The 24,244-nt window shown below is 32.2% G+C and overlaps 2 protein-coding genes across 7 annotated transcripts; both read right to left on the bottom strand.

Annotated features, from left to right (window-relative positions):
• Window positions 1–1,126: 1,126 nt before the first annotated feature.
• On the bottom strand, window positions 1,127–4,804 carry LOC107934631 (uncharacterized). 4 transcript variants are annotated; one of them, XR_005928941.1, is made up of 5 exons: window positions 3,013–4,804; window positions 2,819–2,885; window positions 2,403–2,498; window positions 1,767–2,000; window positions 1,127–1,646 (listed from the first exon to the last, which is right to left on the bottom strand). XR_005928941.1 is itself a non-coding variant. In XM_041116244.1 (4 exons), exons 1-4 carry the CDS (start codon window positions 3,078–3,080, stop codon window positions 1,839–1,841), a joined length of 393 nt encoding a protein of 130 aa, XP_040972178.1. In that variant the 5' UTR covers window positions 3,081–4,804; the 3' UTR covers window positions 1,127–1,838. The 4 variants fall into 4 exon arrangements, 2 of the variants coding, with proteins under 2 accessions (XP_040972178.1, XP_016722594.1); XR_001693971.2 differs by having other exon boundaries at window positions 1,772–2,000; window positions 2,819–4,804; XM_041116244.1 differs by having other exon boundaries at window positions 1,127–2,000.
• A 4,811-nt stretch (window positions 4,805–9,615) lies between these two features.
• On the bottom strand, window positions 9,616–16,748 carry LOC107934646 (probable protein phosphatase 2C 60). Of its 3 annotated transcripts, none has more exons than XM_041116241.1 (11): window positions 16,624–16,748; window positions 15,815–15,934; window positions 15,198–15,261; window positions 13,811–13,919; window positions 13,263–13,416; window positions 11,951–12,076; window positions 11,326–11,449; window positions 11,131–11,207; window positions 10,833–10,885; window positions 10,161–10,215; window positions 9,616–10,039 (listed from the first exon to the last, which is right to left on the bottom strand). In XM_041116241.1, the coding sequence occupies exons 2-11, from the start codon at window positions 15,929–15,931 to the stop codon at window positions 9,806–9,808; spliced, it is 1,113 nt and encodes a 370-aa protein (XP_040972175.1). In that variant the 5' UTR covers window positions 15,932–15,934; window positions 16,624–16,748; the 3' UTR covers window positions 9,616–9,805. The 3 variants fall into 3 exon arrangements, with proteins under 3 accessions (XP_040972175.1, XP_040972176.1, XP_040972177.1); XM_041116242.1 differs by lacking the exon at window positions 16,624–16,748 and adding an exon at window positions 16,511–16,532; XM_041116243.1 differs by lacking the exon at window positions 9,616–10,039 and having other exon boundaries at window positions 10,160–10,696; window positions 16,624–16,675.
• Between the last annotated feature and the right edge of the window lie 7,496 nt (window positions 16,749–24,244).

Genomic DNA, 24,244 nt, shown 5'->3' with positions numbered 1-24,244 from the left:
TACAAAAATAGTCACTTTTTTTTGTAAAAAGGAGAGAAAGAAATTTACAAATAATACAATTTTCACTCAAATGCATAATTTAACCGGATAAAATATGTATTAACAGATATACTTAAAATCTAGTTAGCACTTAAAATCTAGTTTTAGTTCTCAAATATGAAAAAAGAAATGATAAGACTTTTAAAATTTTAACTGGGTAAAAATAGACCAGTGGAATTTTTGAATTATTTTAGTTTTACAAAATAATGAAAAATACGTAAATTTATAAATTCATTTAATAAAATATGTTTATTAAAATGTTTATTTTTAATTAATTAATATTAATTTTATAATGGTAATATATATAATTACTATTTTAAAAAAATCAGTAGTACAAACATACATTAGATAAAAGGTTAAAATTATAAAAAACCAGGTTGACTGGGGTTGCTGTTTTTTCATTGGAGCTTTAAGCTCCAGTTGAAAATTGCAGCTTCAGTGAGGTGAGGCTTTCCAAACGTGCCTAACCATTGGTGTTCCAAACACCCAAAAACTCTAGCAAAAAGGTATTATTCCTTAAGATTCCATCACACTGGTGTTAATTGGTGATCCAAAGGAAGCCTTAGTCTGATGCTTTCTTCAGTGCAGTATATCTAATTAACAGACTTCCCACCAGAGTTGTTGAAAACTTGTTACCTCATGAGAAGCTCTACAACAAGCCTTCTCAATATCAATTCCTCAAATTATTTAGGCTCTGTTTGTTTGCCAGTAAAATGTTTTCTGGAAAATGATTTTTGGAAAATAATTTATTTTTCCGAAAATGATTTACTTTTCCAGTGTTTGGATGAATCTGTGTAAAATATTTTCTGTTGTTTGGTAGGTTTCCTGAAAATATTTTTCGGAAAAGCTGTATTTACATATATTAATAAATTTATATATATATTAATAAATTTATATTTTAAATTATTTTTACATATATTGCAATGATTTATTTATAAATAAATAAATCAAATTTAATATATAATAATACTCAATTATTAAGCTAGAATATTAACGCTTATAAATTGAAAACAACCAAAGTCTATTCACACTTTTTTCAGATAAACGTCAAACACAAATACTTTAAGATGAAAAAGAGAAACCCCTGTAACATAAGTTTTCCTTGTATACATAATGGAAGTTTATTAGTTTAATATTGATGACCACAAAAACTTTATTGTTCATCAATTTAATTTAACAGAGAAATTATTTTTCTCAAACAAATGTATAATTTGAAGACTTTTAGGAAGACAGTGGAGACTCTTGATTGCAATATCAGCTTTCTCTTTTGCCAACTCTTGTGCCTTAGACATATCCCATGTCCCATATCCCATATGTATGATCCTCTAGCCTGTGTATCCATTGTGTTGGTGAATTTGAAGATGCCTTGGACATATCCCATATGTGAACAAGATTATCATACCTCCACTGGCCAGTTGTTTTCCAGAAGTTGACCATTTCAGCCCACAAACTTCTTGCCGATGTCCTCTATAGGTTTTAACAACATGGGATCTAATCCTTATATCATTGTTAACTATCATACCATCCATTCCTCCAGTTGTAAGAAAGTGAATGTTCCATGCCATTGAACCCACTCTTGATCGGTGACAACCTCTCAGAGTGTGCAACTGCAAGCATTAGAAAATAAAGGTTTGTGTCGGAATAAATGACAGAACTAGAAAACAAAAAGAAACTGCTAATATTTAGAGCTTATACAAAACTGCCTATTTGAAGCAGAATCCCATAACTGTACTTCAGAATTGTTCAAGCCAATGGAAAAGTTCAACAGGTGTTGGTGGCTTGTTCTTGAAAGCCAAGATTCAAGTCCTATTCATGTTCAAGGCCTCGGCTAGCTGCATCCTATAGGCGTCCCTGGCTGGTGAGAAAACTGTCTTGTTCTCTTTGATCTTCCTCCCTTCAATCAGCATGTAATGTGCATAATCATAGTCCATTGCTGAGCGATTTGGTATGAATCTATCGAGCTGCCAGTACAAAGAAAACATCCAATTTGAATTTCATTACAAAGTGTAATTTATCAAGATATAATTTTAAGCAAATCAGTTTCCTAAAATAAAATTTTAAGACCAAGGTTTCATTATTATTTACGTATATTCCATTGTGAAATTGGAAAACCATATGAATAAAAGACAAGAAAGCATTCATATGAATGTCATCACAAAATCTAATTTATCATGCTGTAAAATTGAAGTCTTATTTGACATACATAATAATCCTGCTCAACTGTCCATGAAATGCCAACCCCACACCTACAATGCTATAAAACAACTATTTTTACTTCACATCATGCAGTGATCACTACCATCACAACATTGCAAATGGTCCATAAAAACACTAACAGAAAAAGTAAAGAGATGAACTCTCACCAGAGAATCAAAGGCATCTTTCTGGACTTTGCCACTTGAATTTCCAGTTTCAAGATTTTCTACATTTTTATTCGAACATTCTCCTTGCAAAGTGTTCTGCACTTAACACCATTAGGATACAATTCCTTATTTCACTATACATCCAATTCTCCATTACTTATTAAACAAAATTCCTCACTAATTAAGCAAATAGTAAGGGAAAAAACTCAATCACCTCACAGACCATCAATTCAACATAAATCCTTAACACTACAAACTTTACCATTCATAGATGTTCATATAACCAATAATCATCAATGTAAATTCTACAAATTACTCAATTCAAACAATCTATACCATGTATCGAACACTCATACAGCTTCATGATTGATACAATTATTAGGCAATTAAAATGCAAATAAACATAAGAAGTTTACCTGTGATTCGCTTGAATTAGCCAAAATACGACTCAAAGGCTCTCCTTTCAACAAAATCACAAGCAACCTATCAATGTCCCAACCAAGAACTTTACAAACAACCAATCCAAAAGCTCTATTGGTTGTCTTACACTTTGTTTTCGAAATCGACATATAATGCTGTACAAGTCCAACACACACTTGAAATTTCTTACCTAAATTTTTTCACCAATGCCACCACAAACCAAGCAAAAGAACTCACATTTCTCATGATTCTCCTCATAGTAGCCCCTCAACTCACTGTTATTCACAAAAATTCTCATAAAAAACATGTCTACTTCATTCTTTTCTTCTTCTTCTTCATTAAAATCATCATCATCACCATCATCGTTTTCTTCATCACGAACCCTGTTCTTGAAAAACTCTTTGCAACTGTTAAGAACCTTGTTTTGCATTTGCATATTGGCAAACCTGGCTTGGTCTTCAATTGAAACAGGTCTGATCGTGGGGTCTGGTTTAAACTTGGGTTCTGGCCATCCAAGAGAGGAAGGTGATGTTGGTTTCAGAAAGACTGACCAGACCAACCCAGGGTCAGGTTAGGGTTCTGTTTGTTTGACGGCAACCAGTAGATCAGGGTGCAAAGGATGGGTGAGGAGGAAAGAGAATGAGAAGGGGAAGGGGAAGGGGAAGAGGAAGAAGCTTCAGGTAAGTTTACTGGGGAAGAAAACCTTTGGAAAACGTCTTACCAAAATAAAATCGGTAAGACATTTTACTAAAATCAACGCTTCTTTTCCCGTTTTTTGTAAAAGGTTTTACAATGAGAAATTATTTTTAGCCAACCAAACATGGGAAAAGGCTGAAAAGCTTTTTCGTAAAAGCTTTTACCCCTAAACAAACGCAGCCTTAGTTCCTAGTGTTTTCCTCATTTGAGCTCATAAAATGCTCATAAGCCCACTCCACTATGGATATTGTTGGGGTTTTGACAACAGCAAAAGAAGAGAACAAGACAGAGAACAAAGGAGCAAGAAACTTGACATAATTTACATGCTCACAAACCTGCAGCAGGGAAGCAATCTGCTTTACACAACTGATATGCTTTCTCATTCAATATGAAAACAATACACTTATAATCAAAATACATCACCAAATATTCAACTAATCCCACTAATCAACATTGAGACTATCAAAACATTACTTGTACACATGAATAAGCTGACTTATCAGCTCAATCATCACCTAAACCCATCAAAACATCAACAACTAAGTTCATTTTCAATCAAACTAAATTACATTGCAACTAAAATAGAAAATATGTTGCTGCAACATGCACAATTACTGCGGCATGTATACAAGCTGTATGCACTCAACAAAATCATCATATTGGCATGCATTTTAACAAAAACATAACAGCAACATGGTTGGCCATTTTTAACAGATATAAATGTCTCAATGACAGCAGACGAGTATTGATCTCCAGGCATGTCATTTTTTAGGATTATGTGTTTCCTTTTGAAGAGCCTTCACAAATTCCAATTTAACTAGGCATGGTCAGTTTTGGTTTCAGTCTCTACAAGTTTTTCCTTCGATTAAGCACTCATTTGAGGTATCTTCAAGTCAACGCAGCTCTCCTTCAGAGACATAAGATTCAATATTACCTTCCACTGGTAATGCTCATTATTTTAGTTCTCTTGTGGACTAATTTTTTCTCCTAACAGATCCGATACAATATCAGTTGTTCCTACCATGCCTTCCGAGACTCCCCATGAAGCAATTCAAGAGCCTTGCTGAGTATTAATTAACACTCACTCCATTATCACAAGAAACAGGAAGGAGAGTTCAAACATAACATTTATTTGACTACTAATGATCAAGCAATCCTGCATAGAAGGAGGCTGTTATGGTTGAATATAATGCCCTTATTGCTAAAGAACTCGGTCACTTGTAACTTTTCCTCCTGGAAAGAAAGCAATAGGGTGTAGGTGGTTGTTCAAAGTAAAAATGCAAGGTTGGTTGGCAAAGGGCATGCTCAAGTTTAAAGTTAAGATTTTCTTGAGACTTACAGTCATGTTATTAAATCTTCTACTTTTAACGTATTGATTACTTTAGCCTTAACTAACCATAGATTTTTTCTTTTATTGAAATCTAGATTAGTGGAGAAATTTTAGATAAAGTAATTGGAAATATGGGCTTTGGTTGTTCTCATCGTGTTGAACTTAGAGGTTAATTATTTTGAAGGGTTTTGGGTGGCATGGAAAAATTCAATCTCTTAGGAGGTGATTAAAACCAAAATTCAAACATGTAGCAATCTTCTTTCTTAAAATTCAAACATGTAGCAATCTTCTTTCTTATTGTTGTTTATGGGAGTCCCTATAGATTGAGAGGAGACTGATGTGGGAGTGTCTCCATCTGATAACAGAGAATATGTCTGACCCATGATTGATTGCAAAGGATTTAAATTTTATTCTAAATAGCTTGGAAATGAAATGTGGAGTTGATAAATTTAATATTGGTCATACTTTATATTAAGATTTCTTATTTCAGCATAATTTGCAAGACATGGAGTTTGTTAGTCCAATGTTTGCATGGAACAAAGGTAATTTGGTAGACAGATTAGATTGGGTTGTGTATAATGTTCTATGGGATGAGTTGTTTCCGAATTAAGTAGTCCATCATTTACACAAGCTTAAATCTTATCTTAGACCTTTCTCTGTTAATATAGAGAGGTAAGATCAGAATTGCTTAATAGCTCTTTTCAATTGTTTTTGTTTAGGTTTCTTTCTCATCTACTACAACAAATTTATGTATTAGTGGCATAGGAAATAGTCACTGATAATTACATTTATGTCTTTATTTGTATTTAGTGACACAAAATTCATTGTCACACTAAAGGTTAAAAGTGATGATTTATCACTATTTGTCATATTGTTGAAAGTATGGTGACGATAATGTATACTGCCACCTTGTAATTAGTATTTGTGACAACAAACTATGTCATCATATTATATAATATTTATCACTGACCATTGGTATCATTACCAATAATGAATAACATTCAATGCATAAGTGACGGGATTGTCACGATATTAATGACATTATATTTTGTCACAATATAATGTCATTAATGACAATAATGTAAAATGTCACCTTTTAATAAGTATTTGGTGAGAGATAATTTTGTCACCAAATTATACACTAATTTGTCATTTGATTTGTCATCAGTAAGGAAATAATATTCAACTTATAGTGACAAAATAAACTTAGTCACATAATTAATGACGGAACGTATCGTCATCTAATATGCTAAAATTGTGTCATTAAAATTTTATTTCATGTTAATTTAAAACCATCAAATTGAGCCAACTGAATCTTAGCTCGATTGACATGGCCATTGTTGCCAATGCAGGAAGACGTAGGTTCGAGTGCATTAAAGCCCATTATCCTTCTATTTATGGATTGGGGAGGGGCCAAGCATTGTGTCAAAAAGAATAGATATGATTAAAACCTATAATGGGAATATTTAAAAAAAAACTTCAATTTAATATGACATTATTATCATCACCTAAATTGAAACAATAAAAATTTATCAACTTAGAAGTATAATAATCAAAATCAAAGTTCTATGAATTAGATGAACTTAGAGCATCCTAAATTTTACTTTCAAAAATTTCAACTGTATTATATTTTTACAAGTTGGACCGGCTTCCTATCACCTTTTCTGACTAGCCCAATTTATTGAAAACTCTCATTCCCTTGATTACTTTTCAAAAACAACTTGGTTGCTACCAAGAATTCAATAAATGGAAATCCAGTACTAAACACCAAAGAAATTTTCTTCCTCTATGGTCATGTCAGGTAAATAGCAATAAGAAAAGGCTAAAAATGGAAAATTATGGATATATGCTAAATTTTAAACAAAATTAGGGATTTAGGCAATTTTTGTAAAAAAATAGAGAAATATGCCAGTTTGGGAGAAAGAAGGCAAAAACACACCGTGTAAGAAGCGTTTTCAGGTGACGTAACATAGGGCAAGGCAAAAATGCATCCTGTAGGATGCGCCTTCAAGTGACATGGAGAAGAGGGTGAAAACGTGTCCTACAGGGTGCCTTTTTGCCCTATCTCGTGCCATTTTAATTCTGAAAGCTCAATAATCCTAAGATAAAATTTCTGAAACCTGAGAATCCTAGGATAAAATTTACTTCTCATCTTTCCGTGGCACAATTGGAATGTTTAGAAAATTTTTAGAAAAATGAATCTTGTTAGAAGCGCTTTTTTTACTTATCATGTCCAATCTTTTCCAACATTTTGAAATTATGTTTTATATTCGATATTAAAGTTTCCTATAAAATGAAGATTGATGTGGAGAGGTTTTTATAGTTAAATTTCGAGTTGAAGATTTGTATAAGGAGAAGATTGTTGATGTTAAACATTTAAAGTTTAAAAATCAACCCAACAAAGTAAATTAGTTCAAGTAACTGTCGTTGTTTGAATTTAGTTAATGAGTACTTATTTTTCTATATAATGTTTTCATTTTAAACATGTGAAACATGGGTTTTTTACAAAGATGAGTAAATGAATTAAAGCCGTTACTTATTACAATGGTCAAATTTGTGAAACTGACATTGGGGTTGTTTTTGTAATATCCCAATCTACAGAACTGGCTTTCAACTGAAGCATAAAATTGAATAAGCTCTGGTCAAGAATTAAAAGGAAAGTCTCGACTTCAAGCTGGAGGTGAATTTCGAGCTTGAAATATAAATATCTAATGTCAATGAACCCTGTTAGATATGATACATTTGAGATCAAAGGTAACATAGATGTCGAGGCAATGCTCAATATGCATTACTCTAGTGAAAATGCTATACTAGAGTTATATGTCTAGTTTGTCGATATCCAGGAAGGTGGTCCGAGCTCGACAACAGATTTAATAAATTTGTTTTGGGAACAGGAAAAAGAAAGTCCAACCACATAGTTGTACAGTGGTTTCACAGCATTGTTACAAATCTCGTATCAGGAAATTTCGAAATCATCAATGGGAAAGCATTCATTGGGTTCAACCCTCGATTTCAACTTTGGCGTACAATCAGGATTAGTTCTTAACCTGAACTTGGAGACCTCGGCATGACATTCTGTGAGCACTTTTGATTTCAACTTCAGAATGTCAATGTTCTATGTTGGAAACACTTATTCGAGTATGCCATCAAGTTACATTGGTGGGCAGTCCACAAGTAATATTGGTTTTAACATAGGGTTTACGAGAATGGATGATGTACTCCTTACAACCTGCACCGACGAAGGGACATCCTTGGACATGCAATTGGGGTTGAAAATGAAGAGGAATCTAGAACTGATGATGATCCAATTCGGGAATCTAGGCCAAATGGTTCGAAAAATTGCATTGTTTTTTGAACCAGAGGTTGTTCTTACTGAACCAGTGAGGAGTGGTTTTGATAGTGAAAGGTCCAGACAATGCTAGAGGCGTTGATCCAGATTTTACAACATATGAACCTCCACCCAGCATGCTTAATGTGGACCTTAATGCTGAAGAAAAAAAGGAAAATGGAGAAAAAAATGAATAAATAAATAAAAGGAAAACACGCAAAAAAATTAAGTAGATTTCTGACTATGCAATATGTTAAAAGAAAACGGAAAAATTAATGACAGTGACCAGTTCATAATTTTTTTATTTAGAGTGAGTAAATTGAGAAAAAATTAGAATGATAAAAATAAGACAAACTCTATTTTAAAATGATCATAGATTTAGTTTACCCTATTTAGTTTCTATTTCCAAGAAAGAGCTTTGAAAAGTAAAAAAGAAGTTGAATGTAATTCTTTGAATGTCCAAGTGTCATGGGCCACAGATCGAAGCCATGCCAAATAAAGGCAAAATGTCTCATGGAGATCCATTGAATAAATGGGACTCATTTGATCCACTTAAATTGACTTCATTAATAGAACATATGAAAAAACCCTCTATTTGAAACCTTGGTAGCCCAGTTAAACACTCTAGTAAAATTAGAGTTATCATGGTAAATATTGTAAACTCTAAGTAATAAGATTGTATAGAGTTTAAATCTCTTAGAAGTCTCATATTGTAGATAAGTTTTACTCTTGATCATCGATGTAATTTAAATTAGACTATTGGATTTAAGGAGCTCAATTATAAACAAAGATATTCCCCTCATTTGTAATCATCTCATTCATAGTCATTGAATATATTTGAGAGCCTTTACTCAAACATTTTGTGTGTATTGTTTTCTTATGATTTTTCTATTCGATTCAAGTTGCTTTGTCTTTTGTATTTACTTCGGCTTTATTTCAATACCTTGGAGAATTTCCTTTTACAAATTCTCACTTTCAAGAGATAAATTAACTTAAACAAATTTGAAGTAAAAAAATTACTAAAATTGCATGATTTGTCAAACTAAAATTCTAGTTCCATGATACAAGTTCATACTTTTAAAATAATATAAATAATATTTACTATATATGTTTCAACCGATTTGCAACCGGTTGAATCAATCGGACCAAAAACCTATGGTTAGATATGTTCAACCGTTAGTCTGGTCTTGAAAACCATCTTGAAGCATATCTATTTGTGCAATTACATATACACATAAAGAAAAGAAGCGTTACCCAATTGCACTAACTATTCGGTTATGACCTCCCAATTGAAGCTTAACTTAAATCCTACCAATTGAAGCCTTAGTTGTTTGACCTCCCAACAACAGAAGAAGCTACTTAAAAAGCTAAAATGACACATGCCGTTGCTAGTATCTCATGGAAAAATAAAAATAAATGAAAAGCACAAGTTTCACACATACAAAAACCCAAGGATCCATTCGATCAAAAACCTTGCAACACTATACATGCATTCACATAAACAATCATACCACAAGAAAATCACTTCCTAAATGTGAAATCTGAGTATCATCTGCGTTTTGCTTACAAGCTTTCAAGGAAACAGCTAGCCATTTGGTCAAAACTGAAAGAAAGGCGGCTAATGCTTTCTTAAGATCCAGATTCCGATTCAGGTCCGGATCCGGATCCAGATGCACTTTTATCTGTGGTGGCTGTTTGATCTGTCAATAGTTGCTGCTCTTGTTGCTCCTCCAAAGTGCCTGAACCAACGGGCCTTTTGAACTGAACAAGGATCATTGTCATGTTATCACAGCCCTCACCACCGGCTGTTGGAGCCAAACATCTGTCGAATACTCTCTCACAGATAGCTGAGAGTTTAGTTTCCTACAGAGACAATGAGACTGATGTTAAGCAATGTACATATCAATTCATCAGGCTTGGCAAACGGATTTTTGTATTAATGGGGCTTCAAAGTGCTTAGTGAGAGGTCTATGAAGCAACTTACAGAGCTTAACTGCTCTCGAACGTAATCCACTAGTTGTTGGCTTGACATACAATCCCTAATGAATAGAAAATGGCAAAAATATTAGGCAATCAACTTAACAAAAAGAAGTAATATCATCCAAGACACTAATGTTCACTATGATTCAGATGACTTAATTTGGATGAAAACATGCCACAAAATTGGCAAATCAGAAAGTAGCCCTCCACCACAAACTGTACAGGACATATGGTGTACTATGTCTTCTAACAATTGACAGAGAACATCATACAACAGTCAGAACACCTACATACATGAGTACACCGAGCATGCATGCATACTTATATATGTATGTATGCAATCATAGTTCCCTGAAGTTAAGTTTGGTTACATGAATATGTATGCAATCATAGTTCCCTGAAGTTAAGTTTGGTTACATGAATCCCCTCCTCACCCACCACTCCAGCTTAAAGTCAGTCTGAGTCTGACAGATTGCTTGATATAAAAATCTTTTAGAAAGATTGGCAAGTAGGCATGGCATGCATGTATCCTGCATGCACCTACAGCAAATTACAAAAGATTGTTCTTAATAGTGCCCAAGTAATAACCAGATAGGGTCTAAACTTAATTTCAGAGCAGCAGGGATAAATGGATGCAAGTTTCTAGTAATAGAAACATTCCTATAAAGTAACTTACCAAATCCCATCGCAAGCTAAAACAAGAAACTCATCATCGTCGCAAAGCTCAACCTATTTCAAAGATGGTAAATGCTAAGTATAAACATAGGGTAAGGGGTGAAAACAAATATTAGTTGGCATGATGTAGCAAAAGATTTATATATGCATATGAGGATTGCCTATTTTTTAAAATTTTGATAAAAGAGTACCAAAACAAAAGAGATAGTTCCTTTATTAAATCAATTGGTCATTATCAAATTTTATAAAATGAGTTGGAATAATTACACAAATATTAGAGCAAACAACTACACACTTACAGCGTTTATGTCTGGATTAGCTGTTACAATCTGCTTTTCAGCTGGCAGAGTTTTATTCTGTTTGAACTCCACATCACCTGCAAGCAGAAGCCAAATATGGATCAACATGCAATTGAAATAAGATATATTCCCCCTGCTCTGCACACCTAAATCTCCAGTCAAAACCAAACATTTAAACTGGGAACTAGAAGGTACCAATAGCCCTGGTCAAGTTTAAACTTCCATTGATACGTCCCACTTGAATAAAACCACCAGCTTTCAGAATCCTATCTTTTTCCAACTCAAGCTCTGGTTTGTGATCTTTAGACAGATTATAAGCCTGTAAAAGAAATTTCTATGAAATGAATCTTGCAAATCGCACAAGTAAAACTATGCCACCTTAAAGAGGAACCTATTTGCATGTTCAAAGGAGAGAGAGGTAAAAGAAATTGAAATGGAGCAGGGATAAATCCCATAGTCTCCCTCAGTGACAAATATAGTGTCTATATACTTGAAGCAAATAAAAAAAAAAATGATGTGATGGGCAAATAAAAAACTATGCTTTCCACTCTCTTATCACCAATCAGATTGAAAAAGGTAATAACATCTGCAACAACCATTTCCATGCCACACTCAGAAAAACTAAAAGGGGCAGTCCTACTGATGGTATCTTATTCCTAAATTCATGACAAAATTAACTTATAACAAAATCATTAGTTGACATTCAAAGCAGACACTGCTTACGTCTCAATTTTTTGAGGCCTTCAGAAAAGGTTCTATAGAAGAAAACATAATTTTGAAATAGTGTTTTCATGGTTCAGCAGAAGAAGAAAGAATGTACCTGACCCTTTCTAGATATTACACAACGAGAATCACCAGCATTGGCAACAATGAGTTGTTTGTTTCGAATTATTGCAACACACGCTGTGCTTCCTTGAGTAGGTCCATCAAAATCTGAGTGAGGGCCCTAGTTTGCAATCAAACAAAATTTCATTTAGAACTGCACAGGTCAAACAGACATTTAATGAATCACATAAAAGCTTCTTACATATCTTATTACATAAAGAATTAAACAAATCACATTAAAGTTTGCGGCACATACGATACTTCAATTAAGCTGCATCCTTCTTTCTTCCACCATAACTTGAAGAGGTATCATCCACCACCAGAGGAGTTTTTAGATTCCACAAGTGGAGTTAACAGAGTCATACATACCCTTTAGAGTATAATTAGAAAAGCTAATTTAAAAAAGAATTACACATGTGGCTCCACTGCTAGTGTATCAAGATGAATTCCAACTTAAAAGGCAAGCTAACATATGGTTTAATAATGCATGTTTGCTACCCACCTACCTATAAAGTTCATTTTTACCAAATTTATATAATGAAGTGAATGTATGTCACGTTTTCATAGTTCTAACTACAATAATTAGTAATCATTGATTTCTAGCAGCGATACAATCCTAGGCCATTCATCAGGATATGCTCACATGAAATGTCTGAGGGAGGGGCAGTAAAGATTATTAACTATACAACCCCAAACTGTACATTGGACTGAAAAGGATATAGCAAAAGTCTCTTGATCTTAGTTAAAAAAATTTCTTTTCCTAAGTTAAAAATGGTCTCTTGATCTTGTCCCAAAAGGGATATAGCAAACTTTACTACATCCTAACTCAGTTAAAATTAGCATACTTCAGACAGTAGGTTCAATTAAGTTTATTCCGTAACATGGCATCTATTGTTAAGATTTAATGATGAAATTTATTAATATTCACAAAAGAAAAATGGTATTAAAAATATCCTTACAAACTGCAAAGACAAAAGCTTCTTTTATCAGTATTCTCATCAACTTTCTCCAGTCTACCAAATAAGCTACCGACATAATTTACTGGTAAAGAGATTTATTATGTGAGAATACACATAATGCAAAAAAAAATTAGAAAGATATGATTACCCCTTATTGATAGCATACAGATTTGTAAGCTGAAAACTTATTCTACTCCTTGGAATGAACAGCAACCAAAGAAACATTTAAAGCCATGTAGCTTAGATCTCATTGAAACATTTCCTAGTCCAACTGCTCAGCAATCAGCAAGGCAAATATAATACGAAATCGTTTCATATAACTAAAAGGAAAATATATCACCAAAATACCTCCTCAGAAGACCAATCATCAAAATGGTTGTTGGCTTCACCACTTCTAGGAGACCATATGAGCCCTTCAATAAGGCCAGAAACCTGGTCTATCTTATCTCCCAGGACCGCTAATTCTCTCCATCCCCTTTGTCCACGCATCATCTCATCCATTCTGCATGATCAATAAAACAGCAGTTGTATACGAGTATAGCAGAAGAAACAACTGGCCTACAAGCACCCTTGTTTGTGTCATATTATTTATTCAGTGAAAGGGGAATATCATCATACTCTTAAATTTCAAATGACGGAAAAAATGAAAAAAAAAAAAAGGAGACAATCATGACTTAAACATCAAAGATACAGTCGCAATTGCATAAGCCAGAATCAAGCTATAAATAACTCGTCATAAAACCAATTACATTACAGTACTATAACATGCAATTGCATCAGTGTCCACTAACAAACTTTGAGTGGTAATGTGCATGAACTCCAAGCACACGGTCTATTTGACATGCCAAAGACACGCTCGTGCTTGAGCTGTTACACATCTTCAAAATATCACTAACCTCAGAAAAGATTTCTGCAGTGAAGTCCCTATATCTCCAGCTGAATAAGCCTCATGCTGGAGCACCTGTTGATGAAGATACTTGGCACAAAACTTAGACACTGCTTGACCTGCAAATAAATGAACCACAGAAAATACCTAAAAGACTTGGCATACAGAATTTAATGACTAAACAATTCATTAAAGGCTTTCAAAATCATGAAAGCTGAAATTGATAAAAAGGGAATAAGAGCAAAGACAACAATCATATTGCATGCAGCTGAAAATAGGTAAACTTCCTATAGAGACCAATATTTTTACCTACACAACTAATGTAAATTAAATGCTTTCTCGCTAGTTTACCAACTTGAAGCATTACAAATAATATTTAGCTGTGCATAAAATAACCTCGATATACAAAAAAAAAAAAAAAGTAGATATGAACATTGCAGCGAGACATAAGCATGTCATTCACTGCAATCTCAAGTATCAGGAGAGTTTCTAGAGCTAAGAACCTCACTGAGGTTAGTGCTGAACTTGCAAACAAAAATCCCATCCTAGGAACACTTCATAATCTTTTAGCAATACGAAGTATGGCATACCAGTCTATGCAGGTCTCACCCATCCAGTAAATGCACTTGACCAACTCCAATCCCTTTACCATTTCTAATTAAAAGAATTATTGAAACACAAAACAAGTAAGTCCCAAATTGCAGCTTGCTTTCTACCCCTCAATGTTTGACGGTATGATTCAGAATTATTACGAAGATAATTGGGGTATCAGCACAATTCAAATTTTAAAATGACTATCAGGCTCAAGTTGACACCAAACATGCCCCTCAAATAATAAAACCATTCAATTTAAAAATGATAAAAGGAAATAGTTCAATAAGTTAAGGAACTTGTTGCTAAATGGACCAAAAACTGTCAACATTATCTTCTGCTTATCTGTTTGTAAATATAAACTATGTGCCAGAAACAGAAAAAAGGATTGCATCAGATTTATCCTTTGATGCAAGAAATTTAGTGATTTCTTTTCCTCCTTTATTTGAGTTGAAACTTAAAATTTGTTCCTGAATGTGCTTCTAAGCGTGCAAGATTGAAAAGAAAAAACAATACCTTCGATATATATTTAACACACTCAGATGCCATCTGTCTCCAGAAGCATCATAAAACCTAAATATTTAAAGCTTCTACTCTAGTCACTTCACCAGTGACGAGACCAAAAACACATGCCAGTCAATTAAGATTTCCCAAAAGAACAAAAACCATCATTAGAAGAATACAAATTGTACCCAGCAAAGTTTAAAAATAAAATAATGAAACAAAAACTTTATATGCTTTTAATGAAAAAAGTGATGCAAGAAAAAATTAAATGAACTATGAAAATTAAAAAGTTCAATCCATACCTCCATGACCATCATAAACACCAAAAAATGACGTCATGCTGTCCAGATCTGGATAGGCTGCATGCTGTTAAAAACCACAAAAGTCTATTCATATTTAAGGTAAATAGTGTTATTCAAGGTAGATAAATAGTCCTTCAGAGAAATGGAAGAAATTCTCCAATTGACTTCGAATGCATGATTTTATCAAGGACCCCATATCCCTTAAAATTCTTACACATAACAGGTATCAAACACAGACAGACATGCATTGGGCAATTTCTCTCCAGAAAAGGCACACAGGCATGCATGCACGCATATGAACAAAAAATACGTATTCCAATAGGAGTTTCTACTTTCCTTCAATCTGTCAGATTTGGTGAGATTCAATCCTCAATCCAAGGATAAGTCTAGAGTCTGAATGGACAAACTTTTTATAGTTACATAAATCATTTCCTCCAATATGTTTGATGTTGACCATATACTAGATATTATTTATACCTAGTTAAGAAAAATATATTAAGTATATAAAAAGCATATATTACAATTAATTGCTAACTGAAGGTAAGCCCCGTGACTTCAGTTAAAGATTAAAAGTCAGAGCATATTTAGCCAGACAATAAGACTAGTGAGAAACTTACAGCATCTTCCATAGTTGCACGCCATCCTTGCATGGATGACAACCCAAATCGAAGCCTGTCGTTTTCACCATCTTCCGAGAACTTTTCGGTTTTCGGGGTACTTAGGTATACACCCATTTCCTGGCAAACCAAAACAGAAACTATCAATCACATATTGTATAGTAAAATTCTACTTACATACACCCACAAAATGACAACCACATGCATATGATTGTACACAGAAATCAATTATTTTTTCCTTACGACTATTTACCCATAAAAACTTATATATCCACAAAACCTCACCACGTGGGCCAAAAACACATACACTAGATACATTGTCTGTATATAAATAAATGCTGTAAGGGATAACCATGCCAAAAATTAATTCCATTAACGAATAAATGGTAATATATTCCAGTAAATTTATACAGAACCACGTGTCATAATCAGATCAAAACATGGTCCGAATCAAGAACCCAATGAAAAACCAACTAGAATGATCTAATTTCTCCGTTTTGACTAAAGAGAAAGTTAATTCTAGAGAAGAAAAAAAAAGTATTCCCATAAATTATGTCTTTTTTCCATCAATCAAATGCATTTCTTTTCATTTTCCTATGGTTCTTTCCAGGTATCAAAGGATTCATCAAAATAGTAACAACAAAACCAAGATAAAATTACGAAAGGAATAACAAAAAGAGAAGAAATTGAAATTACGGAAGTGAGTAATGCAGATCGAATTGAATGTTTATAACTATAACAATCAATGAAATTAAATAAAAATTAGGAATAAATTAGGGTTTGAGATGTAAAAGAGGAAATGAACTCACTTTGGCAGTTTTTGAGTGTCTTTCCGTTTACCGTTTTGTTATCATTATTATCTGTTACGTCTGATTGTGTTTTTGATAAAGCCATATTTTGGAGCCGAAGGAGTCACCTGGACCAACTCAGCCCAACCCAACCTAACTCAGTAACAAAAATAAAATATTAGATCCATCTTAACTACGTGTGAGTTTAGATGGATGGTGCGATATGATATGTTTAAGTTATTTTTTATTTCACGTTAAAGTATCATTATAGTATCTAATCTCACCACCACGACTGTTTTTACACTAATCACAATTAAACGTACCGCCCATCTAAATTCACTCTAAAGCCCCTTTTAGATGGGTGTTTACTTCCAGTCTGGTGCGTTTAGCTTTTTCCTTTTTCACAAGCTACAGTATTTAATCACATAGTCACCGTTGTTTTTACACTAACCGTAGCTAAACACAATACTCATCCAAAAGGCCTAACTCTTTTTTTGTTCATTGTACCTAAAAGTGTTCATGACCCGTATCAGACTAGATTTGGTCAAATTTAAACTTAACTTAATTCAAAGTATGAGTTTAAGATTTTCTTTAAACTCGTCCATATTTGTAAATAATTAACTCAAATGCATTTTAAGCCTACTCATATCTTTTGGGAGAATTTAATAATTCATATTTATGTCTTTTTAATTTAATATTTAGTAATTTATTTTTTTATTTCAATTTTATATATAGTCATTTTAACATTTTTTAATGTTTACTTTATAGTAGTATAGATTTAAATTTTTATGTTATAAATTGCATAATATAAAAATAAAAATAATATAATAGAAAGCATTACAAACTTAAAAGAAAAAAAATTCATATTTTAAACGAGCCTGATTTTTTTGCCTAAACTCATTTTCTAGGCTTAATATTTTTACCTAAACCCTCCTAAATTACAGGCAAAACTACAGGTTTGGGTAGGTAGCCCTGCCCACATATAAATACATTTTTTATAATATAATATTTATAAATATTTGTCGTGATTTAATAACAAGGTTGAAGAATTTTAAGACCTTATATTCGAGCTCTATCATCATATACAATTACGATCCATTTTCGGGGTTCGGGGTCACCCCTCCCAACAACATTGTCTCCAATGTTTGAACATGTGTCTTCCCTTAAAAATGCAATTTGCTTTACTGTTACACCCAACACTTGTTCGTATATATGCAATTACTTCACTAATATAAATAAAAAATTATAAATTCATAAAGTTCACTGATTCATAAATCAAAGTACAAGGGGAAAAAATAAATAAAATACATAATCTTACATAAAATTGTGAGCGGCGGTCTTCTAAAGAAATAAAATCTTCAAGAATTGAATCTGCAACAAATGTTTCAACAATCTCTCTTTTGATGTTGACAACTAAGTTATTTGCAAGAAACTCATCATTTGTCTATCTTGCAGTCTTGGTTTGACAATCTTCATAGCTAAAAATGATCTCTCACTAGTTGTTGTAGACACTAGAAGAGTCAAAACAAATCTGATCAATTTGTCAAAAAGATAATACACTTCTAATTTTTTTGTCTCTGTCGAAAAGAGACATAGTCGTGACAAGTAAGACAAATTTTGTAACTTCTCCTCATCGTACATATCATAATCAATACTTCAATTGAAATATCAAATTCAACTTCTCTTACTCAATAAAATCAAAATGATAATATTTTTCAGCAAGTGTGCAAATGTCATCTAACATTGAAAATTTTACTCTTCATTTAGATCCAAAACAGAGCTAAGTTTCAAAAGATCCATTACTTGCATGTTAAACTTTTTATTTAGCTCTTGTAACCGAAAATCAATTATTTTATTGAATATGCCAAAATGATAATGGTGTTCCATTATGATTTGACTTTGTTGGTGTTGACGACTTTTACCTTTAAAATATTGTGCATTCAAATTAGGAACACCCAAATCATGCTTTTCCCAAAAAGACAACACATCTTTAAGCAAACTGGTCCAACTATTTTCTCATAAATTTTGAATCAACATTTTTGTACTTGAAATCAAATTCATAGCATTTAAAATGTCTTGAGACTTTTGCTGCAAAACTTGGCATAGTATATCAATAGTGTCCCCAAACTATGGGTTAATTACATCAAATGTCCCTAAACTATGGGTTTGACTCTAAATTTATCTTCTTTAAAAAAAATTCTAAATTTATCTCTAAACTTTAAAACATTCTAAACAAGTCCATGAACTATCATATTGTTCTATTTAGGTCATTTTGTTAGCAATTTTTTAGGGTAAACTACACCAATAGTCACTAAACTATGGGTAAATTTTTATTTTGGTCACTTAACTAAAAAAAATTACAATTTGGTCACAAAACTTTTCAAAATTGTTTTCTTTTTCACTCAATTGTTAAGTAACACTTTTTTAGTTGGTATCATAACAATTTTAATCCTCAACTTTTATATCTTTATCAATTTGACACTGGTTAAATTCATAGAAAATATAAAAAAACTAAGGACTAAATTGTCATTATACCAACTAAAAAAGTGCCACTTAACAACTCAGTGACAAAAAAAAACAATTTCAAAAAGTTTAGTGACTGAATTGTAACTTTTTTAGTTAAGTGATTAAAACGAAAAATTACCCATAGTTTAGTGACTAATGGTGTAGTTTAGCCTTCTTTTTAACTTTATCTTTATATGTTTGTTGGTGACACATCTAGTTGCAACAAATGTTGGTTTTTTATACATTTTAATTTTTCTTTTTGTTTAGGGTAAACTACATGTAAGATCACTAACTATTAGTAAGTTTACACTTTGACCACTCGATTTCAAAAAGTTATTAATTAATCATTGAACTATTCAAAAGTTATCATTTAAGTCATTAGGTCATTAAGTTTCTAACAGATGTTCGATGGTCATTAACTCACTATTTATCATAGGGTAATGTAACATCCCTAACACCTCCTAAGATTAGAACAGTGTTATTTCAAGACTTGCACATGTTAGAATTTTTGAAGTAAATAAAATAGGAATCATGAGTATTAGTAGAGAAGTTGGATATCATAAGGAATTACAAAGACTTTTGAATTGAAAGATATTAATTTGAGGTACTGAGTAAATTGTAAGCGTGAAAAGTGTTGGGAAAAAGTGTGAGGATTAAAAATAAAAATGATTGGATTAGATTGATGGGAAAAAGAGGAAGGACTAGAAGTGCAATTTAACCAAGAAAATACAATAAAATGTTGATGAGGTTGAAAATGAATATTAACCATGAGTTTAGATTTTTTTAAATTAAATATAAGTAAAAAATTTAAATACTAAATTAAATAGATTTTAATATAGAAAGATATAGAAAAAAATATTTCCATCATCATCTATATCTTTTCCTTCTCATGTCACTCCCATCTCCTTCCTTTATCAACTTTTATTTTGTTTCGATTTATTCTCTTCTCTACCATTTTCAACCCTTTCAAGCTCAAAACTTCAAATTTCTCCCATAGATTTTTAGTGAAATCAATAGAAAACCCCATGACAAGTTAGGTTTCTTGTGAAGATAGCTTGTGAATGTTCAAATTAAGGATGATGAAGTTTTCTTTAAGGATTTCATGTTTACCTTAATAAAAATGCAAAAGAAAAATATGTAAGGATTGTTTTGATATTAAATCTTGTGTATGTATGTATGTGTTGTTAATGAAGAGAAACAGACTAGAGGTGAGCAACAAGGGCTTGATAAAGGGAAGGAAGTAGCAAAAGAGTAAAGGAAGAAGAAAAGAGCTCATTGCAAACATTTAATTGTAAGTACTTAAAGAAAGTGTAAGTCATGTTAGAATTGTTAGATGATTAATTGGTATGTGTAGTGAAAATACAAATTGGATTTTAATAACAAATGAATAGATTTGGTATATTGAAATAGTAATAAGAAGGGGCCAAACTGCAAAGTGTACAAAATTAGACATGTGAAGTAAAATATTAATAAATACGGTTTGAATGATGTGAGATGTATTAGTGGATAGATGAAAAGTAAAAGAATAATGAAATTAGAGAGTATAGTGAATTTTTATGTTACTAAGGACTAAATTGTAAAAGGTGTAAAATTTAAATTATTTTTAATTTTTGAGTAAAAGTAGTGAATTTAACATATAAATGCACATGTAGCAAGGTGTGAACTAGTAGGATATAGATGGCATGCTATTAGGAAATTTTCATGCGCATTAGTAATAGTGGCACTTCGGTGCAATTTAGTTCTTTTGCACCCGGTGCTAGTGACTGTGGCACTTCAATGCAAATCGTCAATTTTACACTTTGGTGTAATATAATGTATGTGTAAAAAATAAAACGTCAATAATGGCAATGTATCGTAAAGAAAAGAAAGAAAATAAAACACACAGAATTTTACGTAGAAACCCTTTCAGGAAAAAACCATGGGCAGAGAAGAAGACAATTCACTATGTTGAATTCGAATGATACAAGAGGAGAGACAATTACGTCTATTTATAAGTTTAAAAACCTTATTATAATAAAAGTCTAATAGAAGTAATACAGTAAGGTTAAAAACACCTTATTCTAATCAAATATCAAATAGATGAAGTAAACTTCTATATAGATTCCACTTGTGCAGCCTGTATAGTACCATGGGGGCCTCTGACCCCCGCACCCTTGGTTGCGAACCCAGTCCAATATTTTGCTTATTGGGGATCGACAATGGGCTGCAACCTTCGCCCTTGCAAATCCCCCTATCTTGCCATTTGTATTTTATTTTAACATGAATTTGGATCACTCAACTCTAACAGTATGCATGTTTGTGCAATTGATTCAGTGGACAATTTCACATATCCTATGTGTTCTATTAAGTCTACAATTGCATTAAAAATTTAATGGTTAGTGGACTTAATATTGAAATTGGTAAATGGCTTATAGAATAAAAGTTTGAGATTTCACTATAGTTAATTCTCTATTTAACTTCATTGTATGTAGTTATCATTACTTAAATTCATATGTTAACATTGGTTAATTTCAATAGCAAATTTAGTTCTTGATGTACTTACTAACTTTATATAACTTACGCGTTATTTTTTCCAATGCGTAGGTGTAGACTAGCTTTGAAGTTCTAAAGTGAAGATCAACCCCTACTTATCTAATCACATATCACAGCTAGGAAGAGAGTATGGTTTTGATTTTTGGCAATTGTTTATGGCATGTACATAGGTTTAAACGATGTATGTATGTGAAAGAATTCTAATAGAAACTTTTGATGGATTTTGATCACCTTATTAACCTCACAAACTTAGTTAAATTATGATTGAGTTATATGTTGATTTATATGATTATCTAATGGAGAATCATGTTTTATAATGTTTAGAACTGGAATGGAATGACTTATGATTGTTTAGGCTTGGTTTTAAGTGTTTCAAACATTTTTTGGGCAATTTGTCTCTAGTGTCGCGACACCAGCAGCTCTATGTCACAAGATCAATAAATGTCATGAGACCCACTTTCTAGTGTCGCAAAATTGACCCTTTTACCCTGTTTTGACCCGAATAAACCCCAATTGGTCTCCGTTTGTAACCTAACTTTAAGAAAAGCTTTAAAATGACTTAAAAAACTCTAAAGGAGCCTAATTCTGTTTTAAAAAAAGTTTTAGAATTGATGATTGAGTTAAGTAGCTTAGTGTACAAATGTGATATCCCTACTCATAATGTATCGGTTCACTCCGAGTAAAAGGTTGTTATAGGTAAACTACACCCATGGTCACTCAACTATTAATAAGTTTACATTTTTGTCACTCAATTTCAAAATTGTTACAAGTTGGTCATTAAACTATTCAAAAGTTTTAGGATTTTAGAGACTTCTTTCACAATTGTATTCTAGTAATCTCGCTACCACCTAACCTCTACTAATAAAGAAAACACATCGAACCAGAGTTTGCCCCCCATCTTTCAACCTTATGGATTTTCTTAAAATGGCTTGAAACTCCACTAATTTAAATTCGAAGCCTTATTGAAAAAGCTCTTTGATCCGTACCCATTCTTGTCAATTGGTTGCCTAATTTCGATAAGTTCATCTTCTCCATGAGACCTTCTCCTTGACCTTTTGGATTGAGCTTTTGTTGTCTAGAACTTTCTGGTGAACTCTTGACTAAATTTGGTATGTTTGAGTCTCCATTTTTTTTATATTTTGATTCTCTTTTCTCTATTCTTATCCCGTCCCATTGCTTTTGTACATCTTGTTTGGGGCTTGCTGAAATAGAAGACTTTCTTCTCTTCTTCTTCTTCTTCTTTAATTATTTGCTTGTTTTGGTATTTTTTGTTTGCTTTGATTGTAGTTGCAATGATAATTTGGTTGTTGATTCAAGGTAAATGTGTGTGAATGATTTGATTTTGAATTTTATTGGGTTATGGTTTAGGTCGAATGAGAAATTGTTGGTTTTCAATTTGCTTTTGGTTATTTATGTTTTTCATTAATATTTATATACTCGAATAATTTTTGTGCAAACCTAATTTTTTAGTGCAAATTTATTGTTAATAGGTGGTTTTTGTGATTCGTGTGTACATATGTTCATATATGTTGTGCTTAGGTGTATTAATATGCAAACATGTTTGAAATATGTTATGTGCAACTTCTATGTCATAAGTGTTGCACATTTTTTTAACACTTAGCATATTGTATTCAAATTTGCCTTTAGTTCGAATAAGGAAGTCACTATGTCAATTTGTTTTTTGAACATGTTATGATTTTTGTGTATGTCTATATTTTTAGGATTAAGTTGCATGTGTTAGAATTATTTTAAAACATGTTTAATATAGAGTTTGTGTGATTTTTTATCTTTTTTTTTTGCATTTTTTAGCAAAGTATGGTAAATCATTAAATAAGTCTTTTGTTTTTTCAACTTTTGTTTTTTAATTTTCATTAATATATGTAAGAGTTTTATTGTTTTTATTCACAAATTAGTTAGTTTTATTGTTTCTTTAATTTTTTTAAACATCTTTTTTACATCACTTTATACCAAATTTAAAAAATAGCATATTTATTACTTGATTAAAAATTTTCGAAATTCACATAGTTAATGTTAATTTTCATGGTTTTATTGCATAAAATTCATTGTTAAAACATTCAAAAGCATTGAACCTCGTGTGTTGGCTTGATGGCCAAGGTGTTCACTGCCCCAGGTGTGGCCTGGATTCAAGTTATACTAGTCACATTGCTATTAGAGTTTTGCCCACCTCTTATAATTTACCAAAAAATAAAAACATTCAAAAGCATCACAATAAATTTATACACAATAACTTTCTACACTATTTCTAAAATCATTTAAGACCTAAGGTAGTCTTTCTATTTTTGTAATTACTCTCAATATTGTTGATATTTTTTATGATTTAACAGTGATTTTTTTTATCATTGTAGACTATTTTAAACTACCCATTGCTAATTTTCCTCAAAACCTTCATTTTTTCACCTATTAACAAAATTAGTATCATTTAGGACCTTGCACTCATTTGTCACCATTAAGTCTTCCATTCAATCATTCTTTCATCCAAACAAAAACCCATGTCTATTAAACATGCTGCCACAAAACCCCAAGGGTTTGGAGGATGTTTCATCTAATGTAAGTGCATCTTTGAACTTATTGCAACTATGCTTTA

Source organism: Gossypium hirsutum, chromosome A06, assembly GCF_007990345.1.
Source record: "Gossypium hirsutum isolate 1008001.06 chromosome A06, Gossypium_hirsutum_v2.1, whole genome shotgun sequence".
NCBI lineage: Eukaryota > Viridiplantae > Streptophyta > Magnoliopsida > Malvales > Malvaceae > Gossypium > Gossypium hirsutum.
The sequence above is the reverse complement of the archived record's forward strand: the minus strand, read 5'-3'. Positions and strand labels throughout refer to the sequence as shown.